The sequence below is a fragment of the Clupea harengus genome, chromosome 16 (genome assembly GCF_900700415.2).
Source record: "Clupea harengus chromosome 16, Ch_v2.0.2, whole genome shotgun sequence".
NCBI lineage: Eukaryota > Metazoa > Chordata > Actinopteri > Clupeiformes > Clupeidae > Clupea > Clupea harengus.
The window spans coordinates 20306031-20316030 of NC_045167.1; the positions used below are offsets into that span (position 1 = coordinate 20306031).

General features: G+C 45.6%; 1 protein-coding gene across 8 annotated transcripts in view; it reads left to right on the forward strand.

Moving 5' to 3' along the window:
• dock9b (dedicator of cytokinesis 9b) overlaps window positions 1–10000 on the forward strand; it is a 90794-nt gene that overhangs the window by 36910 nt on the left and 43884 nt on the right. For all 8 annotated transcript variants that reach the window (XM_031583079.2, XM_031583083.2, XM_031583084.2 and 5 more), the window contains exons 3-6: window positions 3973–4062; window positions 6581–6663; window positions 8530–8599; window positions 9652–9747. In XM_031583079.2, the coding sequence (XP_031438939.1) occupies window positions 3973–4062; window positions 6581–6663; window positions 8530–8599; window positions 9652–9747 (339 nt within the window). The remainder of the gene's footprint in view (window positions 1–3972; window positions 4063–6580; window positions 6664–8529; window positions 8600–9651; window positions 9748–10000) is intronic.

The window sequence follows — 10000 nt, forward strand, 5'->3', positions numbered from 1 at the left end:
TTTATCATGATTAGATAATCTGCCCACACAGATATGCCTTTCATACATTCATCTATTCTGCACTCCGTTCATCTGCTGTATTTGTTCAGTCATTGATGTATAAGGACCGTTTGTGTAGTTTGTCAGTCAATCTTTTAATTTGTCCATCCACACCTCTACATAGTATCCTCTCGAACATTCACTCTGTTCACTGGTCCATAACTCCCTCATGTTATCTGCCGGGCAGTATGTAAGCAGCAGTGTGCATAGCTCCACAACTCTTAGAGCGGTAGAATAAGGCTTTAACTCAGTGGTTCTTAACCTGGGTTTTATCGAACCCCAGGGGTTCTTTGAGTCGCTCTCAGGGGTTCGGCAGGGGTCAAGACACACACAGTATAGCCTGGTTCACACTAGCAATGTCGGGCCGTTTTTGTCCGCCGTCAAAAAATTGTCTGCCGACAATTTGGCACACAATTTTTCTTCGCAATGTTAGATTACAAATATTTAGTTGCTTAGTAAAATTGTGCATTTCTGAACTTGTATCAACAGCAAAAGTCACATTGATTTGCAGTAAATATTCATTGAGTTATGTTTTTGTGTGAAATTCATATTTTGTTGGTTTTGTTCTTTGAACACAGTGATTTTGTGTGCAACTGATGCATGGTTCATTTTGTGCACTAATAAAATATATACCTATGTTTTGAAGAAATCATATTTTATTTTTCCAATTTACGAAGGGTTCGGTGAATGCACTGATGAAGCTTGCAGGGTTCAGTACCTCCAATAAGGTTAAGAACCACTGCTTTAACAGCACCCCACTGCTCGGGCCCATCTCTTGTACGCTATAGCACCTCTGGCTCAGGTCAAGCCCATCTCCTCCAGCCGGCTATGTGGGGACCCCTTCCAGGGCAGGTCCGCGTCTGAAGCCCAGATGTTCCATTTCTTAAAGTCCTCCCGGTGGAGGCTGGTGCTTGCTTAAGCAAACAGCACACTCCGTTAGAGAGCTCGATGTTGTTGGCCGAGCCAAAACCCACTAAGCTTTTACTGCGTCTCTCAACAGGTCTGCTTCCTGGGGAAGGAAGGTTCTAAGGGTCTTGTTTTCATACAACTCCTTTTCTTCTTTAATTTTCCCCATAGGAAATGCGGGTCTGGATGTGTGTGTGTGTGTGTGTGTGTGTGTGTGTGTGTGTGTGTGTGTGTGTGCGTCAGATAATGGATAGATGAATAGACAGTTAGCCGGTCAGCGAGAGAGAGAGACAATAAGTATTTTTGTGTACTTCATTTCTTAACTTCCTTGTTTGCAATGCTTAAAATGTCCCCTCCCTCTCTTCTCTGTTTCTTGTTAATCAGGCATTTCTTTAAAGTGAAGAATATAAACAGAGGCGTTTCTGCAACCATTCATCCTGTCGTGGCCATTATTATGATTAGTTGTTGACCCATCCTGGTGTAGTAGAGTGTGGAAAGGCATGTGACGTTGTAATATGATTTGGGCGTAGTCTTTTAGTTCCTGTGTTGTTCTTGCTGCCATCTGGTCCTGTAATATAGTCTAGACGTTGACCCCTCTTCTCCAGTAATGGTTTCATTGTGGTCACTCTGTGCGTGTATTGTTATTTGCTTGGACATCTTGAAAACTCTTTATCTGCATGGGCTTGTTGGTTGCTCAACCAGTATGCACACAAATACAAAAACACATTGACACACACGTGAATTTGCTGTTCACATATTCACATTGACACGCGCACACACACACACACACACAAACACACTTTCTAGAAAAATCCCCCAGAAAACCACTCCCTCACATCTCCACCCAAATGTTCATCCTCACATGTGCATCCACTCATTTCCACAGACCCTCTCTCTCTTAGTGCAGTAAATTGCATTACGTTCTGTACTAGTACTCCCAGGCCAAATCAAGCCCTTGGAGTGAAGTAAAAGCCTGACATCAGAGCTCCTTCTCCAGGCCTCTCCCCTGAGTGTCCCCTCTCCACCTCCAGCCTGGTTGCTAGGCGCTGGCCCCCTTCTCTCCTCCTCTCCCCCAGCTTGTAAGTTCGGCGCTGGCCCCTTCTCTCCTCCTCTCCCCCAGCGTGTGAGTTCGGCGCTAGCCCCTCTCCTCCTCTCCCCCAGCTTGTGAGTTCGGCTCTGGCCCTCTCTCTCCTCCTCTCCCCAAGCGTGTGAGTTCGGCTCTGGGTCTCTCTCTCTCTTCAAGGTCTCCCTGAGATCTGTGACTAGGGCATTGGGCCTCGCTAGAGTAGGCCTGATTTCACGCTTGAGTGAGGCGCTGGACTCTAGGCTACACTGTACTGCATTTCTGCACCCTGGGGCCAACTGGGATGTGTGTGTCAAGACTTCCCAGCACAGAGAGAGAGAGAGAGAGAGAGAGAGGGAAAAAGGGAAGATACAGATAGAGACTGTGTGTGAGATAGATAGTTAGATAAATAGATAGATGGGATAGTTAGATAGATGGATGGATAGATCGATAGATAGACGGAAAGACGGATAGATCGATAATTAGATAGATAGATAGATAGATGGCTGGATGGTAGATGAATGTTGATGGATGAATAGGGAGCGATTGTGTCCTTTAAACACCCAGAGAGAGAGAGATAGTGGCTAATTGGGGCCTGGCTGGTTCCCAGCTGAGTGGAGCTGGCTGCAGGCGCTCCTCTGTGGATGAGTGCACAGGGCTCCAGAAACATGGGCAGACAACGGGGGAGAAATGGAGGGGAAGTCAGGATTGAGACACACACACGTACTGCATATACACACAGTTTTTCCTCTTCTCTGACTCAATTCCTTTACCGTAAATTTTATTTGTGTATGCTTAGCTCTAATATTTAGAAATGAAGACAGGATAAGAGAATGAGAGGTATAGAAATCATGGCTAGCGATTGGACAGAATAGCGAGTCTAGTAAAGACTCTTTTTTTACCAGTGCTATAATTCCTCTCTCACTCCAACAGCCTACTGTATTTCCAAATCCATAAACCTTAGAGATGGCTTTGCCTGTCTTGGCTCACGGGCTCCTTGTCCACTCATGCAGTTTGAAAAGGAAATCTGGCAGATCCAGCGCTGGATCCATAAACTCTTGACGTCAGTCATGGATGACACAGACTGAGCTTCCGTTGCTCGCTTGACAACAAAGTTTCATTGGCATTAGATGACAACTGGCATGAGATAACTAGTTTGTAAACCAGGAGAATATAACCCGGAGAGCAAGCTACTTATTGGACGCCATGGAGAATTGGTTCTGGTTCCAGATTTGGGTTCAGGTTGGCTGGGGGAGGCTGGAACAGCATTGCAGGAAAGTAACCACAGAAGCACTTGGATCCCATCTAGGAAGTCCAGCACCTCTCCAGAAAGCATCACTTTCGCAGCATGACTTTTTCAGGGGCTGACATTTGTTGTTCTTGTACACCTACCATCTACCTTTCCCCTATGATCTGCCCAGTGGCCACGTTCAAGTGTGTCCGTGGTCTGGCTGTGCTGCTGGGTGACGTGGAAGTCTGAGGGGAGTTCATGCAGAGTGCTCCTCAGTAGGTTAGTGAGCATGCTGAACGCTCCCCGAGCACGCGAGAGCCAAGACCTGACTGGAAAGTTGTGAGCCGCGTTAGCGTTGCTCGCTTCAGCGTCTTCAAACGCCAGATCTTATCGGTGGCCCTAGGGGGCTGGGATGGCTGGGAAATGAGCTGAACTTGGGATGTGGGAAGAAGTGCCTTGGACAGATTTAGGTCCAGGTTTGACTGTCAAGTTGTGTAGCTTTTATGTGCTTTGTCATGGGAGTGAAATGTTCTTCAGCTGGTAGGCTACTATGTTAAGAGACTCAATGTATATTGAGACTGACCTGATAGCAACTCTTTTAAAGTATGTCATGTTTTGGGCCGTGTAACTTGTGTTATATGAAAGGACGCTGAGAGACTACCGATGTCTGGTTTCTTTTTTTGTTGGTGTGTAAAAACACACACATTGCCACCATGTTTGTGTTTTGTTTCAGATGTCCATGTTGCGGAGACAGGGGCGCACCCTGTACCCCACTGTACCGGAGAACGCCCAGAAAGAGGCCCAGAGTCTGTTCGTCAAAGAGGTGAGCGCCGAAACACCAACCACTTACAGCAAACCCAACCACATCCAGTGTCAGCCATTCAGAGCCATACTCTCACCTCTGAACACTTCCCACATTACCTTTATGTTTAGTCATTTAGCAGACACCCTCATTCAAAGCAACTTACAATTTGGTACGGATATACACGTTTCCCTTCAGTATGTGTGCTGGCTGAGTATCGAACCCATGACCTTGGTGTTCGTAGCTTGCGCTACCCGTTCACCTATAGGATAACTTAGCCAATCAGAGTCTATTTTCACTCAATAACTTATACAGTGTCATGCAATTATAGGTTTCTCTCCCCGTCCAACTCTCCAACCTGGGCCAATTAGAGTCGTCTTGTGACCACTCTATATACTGAGCCACATTCACCCATTCACACACCAACGAGTGTTCTTCTCACCCTATATAGAGGATGTGTGAACCCATCCCATTTTTATTTCTACTAGCCACATTCCACATCAGCCAACACCAGCATCCTCTACCCACCGCTGATCCTGCCAACTGCAGCCGCGGAACAGCTCCCTCGCCTTGCTAAGGGATTTGTGGCCGGGAGAGCAGACGGTGTCTTATTAAAAGCAGATCTTCGGTGGTGTTAAAAGTGGGGGAGACTTCCCCTGAAGCCAAAACCAGATGGGTTTAGGCAGATGATAACTTTCCCTCTTTGCTTTGGTTACCATGCCACCCAAGGTGCTTGGAGACCAAACAAATGGACACACACGGGCTTGAGTGCACACACACGCGCACACACACGCGCACACACACGTGTGAGCACACACACCTCAGACTCCTCATCTCCCTTAGCACACCCAATACTGTGCTCCTTTCTATCATTCATTAAGGGGCCTCAAGTCAAATACACACACACTCACACACACACACACACACACACACACACACACACACACACACACACACACACACACACACACAAAAACACACACACACATGGATCCACTCATGCCCTCCCCAAACCTCTGTACACACATTCTCACACACATACGCATATATCATACACATACATGCTCACACACAAACACCACACACACTGCTCAAGCTCATAAGTTTGTGTTGGTGTCAGTCTGGGTCTATGTCTCCACCGGGACTAAGCATTGGGCGTAGTCTAAAGATGGAGTAAAACGATCCTTCCCCTCAATGAAATGCAACATGACATCACCAGCAGCTGCAGACTGCCTGAACTCCAGCCAAAGAAGCCCTCTGAGTAAAAGACAGCAAACCAAAAAAAAAGATTTGATTGGATCATCACTCAGGCGCAGGGTTCCCCCAAGACCGGTTGCTGAGAGCTCGCCTCGTCCGGTTGTTAGTGATCCCCGGCCTTGTTTTCCAGCCACACCACCAGATGATTTAATGTTCAGTTAACAGAACTCCGCATACGGTTCCAATAGCCTTGGAAGCCATTGACAGTGTGTGTTTGTCATCATGTTCAGCAGGGATGTTAGGGCATCTCGTGCAGATCTATTCCAGAAAGAGGAAGAGCTTTATTGTGTTAATGGGTGGGCGTGAACTTTCATAAATATGTGAAGACGTTTGTTTAAAGACATCTGAACTTATGACAGTGTTAAGAATGCCTTGTGTGCTAGAGAATGGTCATCGGGTAAAAAGGGCGTTCAAGAGTCATTCAAGAATCAGGAGACCTACCCTGTTTATCAGCAAACTCTGCATCAGAAGTGAAGACTGTTCTTCTCACTGTGATAAATAAGGGGAAAGAGGGACAGAAATCTTCTCCGTCCTGTCCCCGCATCCGCCGAGTCTGTCCTCCACCCTTGCCACCCTTGCCAGCCTGCCAGCCTCTCCAGCTGTCAGCGGAAACGTCCCCTGCTCCCTTCATCCCCTCATCTCCACCCTCTCGCCCGCGTTGCTAATGAGATTTACGAGAGGAGGAGAGTTAAAAGACAGCTTTGTTTTTGGACGTTAATCCCGTCCGCAGCTCTCCGCCTCGTTGCTTTAAGAAGTGCTGAGAGGGACTCAACCGTCCGCCTCGCCTCGCCAATAAAGTAAATAGAGTTGAATCCAATTTTAATGTCCGGCCCCTCCCTGAGGACATTAGCATCAGCTAATGCTCCGGCTGCTTTAAGTGTGATTAGTTTTTTTCCTTCTTCTTCTTTCTTCTCTGTCTGTGAAAGTAAATGCCACACACAGAGAAAATTAGTTCTCGGTCATTAGAGCAACAAAGAGGATTCTCTGGAGGATTCTCTTTCTGAGACTTAGCTAGTTATTTTGTAATCTCCTAGGAGGTACCAGAAACATATTATGTAATTGGTTTATACTTAGTACATAGTATTGTGTGTGTGTGTGTGTGTGTGTGTGTGTGTCTGTGTGTGTGTGTGTGTGTGTGTGTGTGTTTGTGTGTGTGACTGTGTGTGACTGTGTGTGTGTGTGTGTGTTTGTGTGTGTGTGTGACTGTGAGTGAATATCTTATGCAGTTAGTAGTTCAGTTATTTTTTACCTAACCACATCTGCATATGCTCTCTCCACACAGTGTCTAAAGACCTACAACTCTGACTGGCATGTTGTCAACTACAAGTATGAAGATTATTCTGGAGACTTCCGGCAACTTCCAAAGTAAGACTTTTATTTATAACCAAAATGCAGTAGGGTTGGGTGATTGGCAAGTCAGTTAACATAAAAAGGATAGAGAGAGAGGGAGGGAGAGGATGGGAGGCAGTCCGAGGCAAAAAGCAGGATGAGTGAGATTGAGAGTGAAAGAGTGTAATTGAATTGTGGCCAGGGCTGTTTCTCAGATGGTGTCCTTGCCCTGGCTCTGACGTGCGTGTGTGTGTGTGAGAGAGTGTGTGTGTGTGTGTGTGCCAGCCTTCTGGCCAGAGGAGCAGAGCAGGAAATGCACGTCCATTTCTCTCATCTGAAGACCACAACAATACAGCCCTTCCTCTCCTCTTCCTCCTCCTCCTCTGCCACCCCCCTGACCTCAGGCTATTTCTGAACTAACAGATGACCTGGAGCCCAGTACACACCAAACACAATAGTCAGGACTGTATCAGAAAACCTGGTTCTTTCCATGCCTCCCTCTTTTTCTGTTTGCTTCATCATATCTATCATACCTTTTTTTTCTTATTATCTCCCTTCTCTGTCTCTCTGTCACTTTCTTTGTTTCTGTCTTTCCCTGTGCCTCCCTGCCTGCCCCAGTTTCATGAGGTCCATTTTTGGTTCTCTTTTTTCCCTTAAGGGTAGATGTTGCGTGTTCTACAAATGTGGGGTGGGCTTATAGTGATTGTTGACACTTATTGGTTAAACGTTAGGTGAGAGGAAGACAATAACAAGTGCCTGTTTTAAAAGTAGCAGGAGTATTTTCTCTATGTGGTTATGTGGTAAATGCAGCAAAAGGAATTATAGTTTACGGAGGTAACATGTTGAGGTTACTGTCACCGAATGAATGATGATCCTCAGCTGAAATATTGTGTGTGTGTGTGTGTGTGTGTGAGAGAGAGAGAGAGAGAGAGAGAGAGAGAGAGAGAAAAAAACAGCAACAATTGCAGAAGTACATATTTCTTTTATTTCAAAATATTGGCTTTAACCCTTAAAGGTTTATTTCACACCGGTGGGAGAATAGTTTTTTGTTCTTGTTGTCAATATGCCTTTAAAGCGCCGCGAGTTTTTGTACTAGAATCATAAAAAGAACACACCCAGAAACTTTTAATCTTCTACATACGTACATGCCACTTGTGCATCAATGTTTTTAGTTAGAGGAAATATACAAAAACATCAAGGCCATGCTTACAACAGGCCTCAGACCTTTAAGGGTTAATTAGCCAACGGTGGTGCTGGTATCTTCATTTATCAAGGAATTCTGCCATGAAGCCATTTAACAGAATGTTAGCAACTTTATAGTAAAATTCATCTCTCGACTTGACCCTGCTGAAGAAATATATTGTTATTTTGTCGAGTTCGGATTGATGTTGCAATCCAAAAGTAGGTCATTCCTGTAAACGTCACTTGAAAGTCCCATGAGTCCCGGCAGTGGAAAGATGCCTAATGTGACCCCTTGACCTTTGGCACAACTTAATGCTTGTTGCCAAGTGAATAACAGGATGTATGGAACTTTTTAGGTTAGATATAATAGTTGGGGAAGTTTAGCTTTTTTCTTTATATAAATTGTGCCAGTCATCATTGCTCTCTTGTACTTCACCAATGTAAAGACTCGAAATAATAAACAGTTTGCCAACTTTAATTCCAAGTTGGAATGGAAAATGTAAGTACTGGACCCATCCTGGCCCTAAGTTCCTAGGTGACATCTTTGTCCTCCTCACCTCAGTGTTCTGTTGTTGTCTTGGTGACATCTTTGTCTCCCTCACCCCAGTGTTCTGTTGTTGTCTTGGTGACATCTTTGTCTTCCTCACCCCAGTGTTCTGTTGTTGTCTTGGTGACATCTTTATCCTCCTAACCAATGTGTTCTGTTGTTGTTTCTGACAGTAAAGTCCCTCGGCCCGAGAAGCTGCCTCAGCACATATTTGAGGTGGACGAAGATGCAGACAAAGATGAGGTAGGCTGTCAAAGCTATGAAATATTCTCTCCTAGCACTCGTACTGAGTCATTTAGTTTATGAGTCTACAAAGAATACTGTGTGTGTGTGTGTGGCCTCATGCATGATTTGTGTTTCTGTGTGTAGGTGTGTATGCATGTGTCTGTGTATAAATGCAGATGTTAGTGTGTGGGTGTGTGTGTTTCTGTGTGAGTGGCCTCATGCATGATTTGTGTTTCTGCGTGTAGGTGTGTATGCATGTGTCTGTGTATAAATGCAGATGTTAGTGTGTGGGTGGGTGTGTGTGTGTGTGTGTGTGTGTGTTTGTGTGTGTGTGTGTGTGTGTGTGTGTGTGTGTGTGTGTGTGTGTGTGTGTTTCCGTGGAGGAGGGGACTAGCAATGGAAGTCTTAATGAAATGATGAAAGGAGCCTCTGGCTGGACTCTTTTCGTGCTGAAAGAGACAGGAAGTTGGCCAGGACTGAGCGCGGAACCGGGACTTCCTGTTCAGCTGTCGTGATGGCTGATGATTCCTGCCTTTGATTGACATGTCAGGGTTGTTTACTCTCTGAGGGCTCCTTCCTTTTTACTTTGGTGCAGATTCTGGAATATTGGAATATTCTGGAATATTCACTGGAATATTGGCAGATTCTCTGGAATTATGTGTCTGATGATGTGACTGCATCATCTCAGTGAAGGACACTAATGTTGTTTTTTACAAGATGCTGATGATGACCATAACATCTCATGACTCGATCAGAATGCTCTGTTCTCAGGCCTCTTTCACAGCTGCTACACTGTTACTACACATGTTACCACAGATGTTACCACAAATATAATCTGCAACATTTTCCCTTGCCAGACATACATTCTGTCCCATCGTTTGTTACATGTTGTTAGGGATGTTACATTAATAGCCACAGATGCCCTCTCAGAGTGTTGTGTATCTGAGCGTGTGTGTGTATGTGGGTGTTCGTGTGTGTGTGTGTGTGTGTATGTGTGTGTGTGTGTGTGTGTGTGTCTGTCTGTGTGTGTGTGTGTCTATGCTCATAAACTGCTACTCTGTTTCCTATAGGACACAGCATCCCTTGGGTCCCAGAAAGGGGGAGTGTCCAAACATGGCTGGCTGTACAAAGGCAACATGAACGGAGCCATCAGTGTCACCATGAGAGTGAGTCACACACACACACACACACACACACACACACGCACACACACACACACACACAGGCATGTGACCATAACCTGTGTAACACAGACCCTCACTAGGCCCCTGACCTATAAACATGGGCATGGCCTCTCACACTACACTTATATAATGACCAATATTATCAGCTATGGTCATTTGATAGTTCTTCTGTGGCCTTCTGCCTGTGTGGCCTTCGGTCAGAGAGAGTGTGCTTGTGTTTGTGGGGGGAGACGTT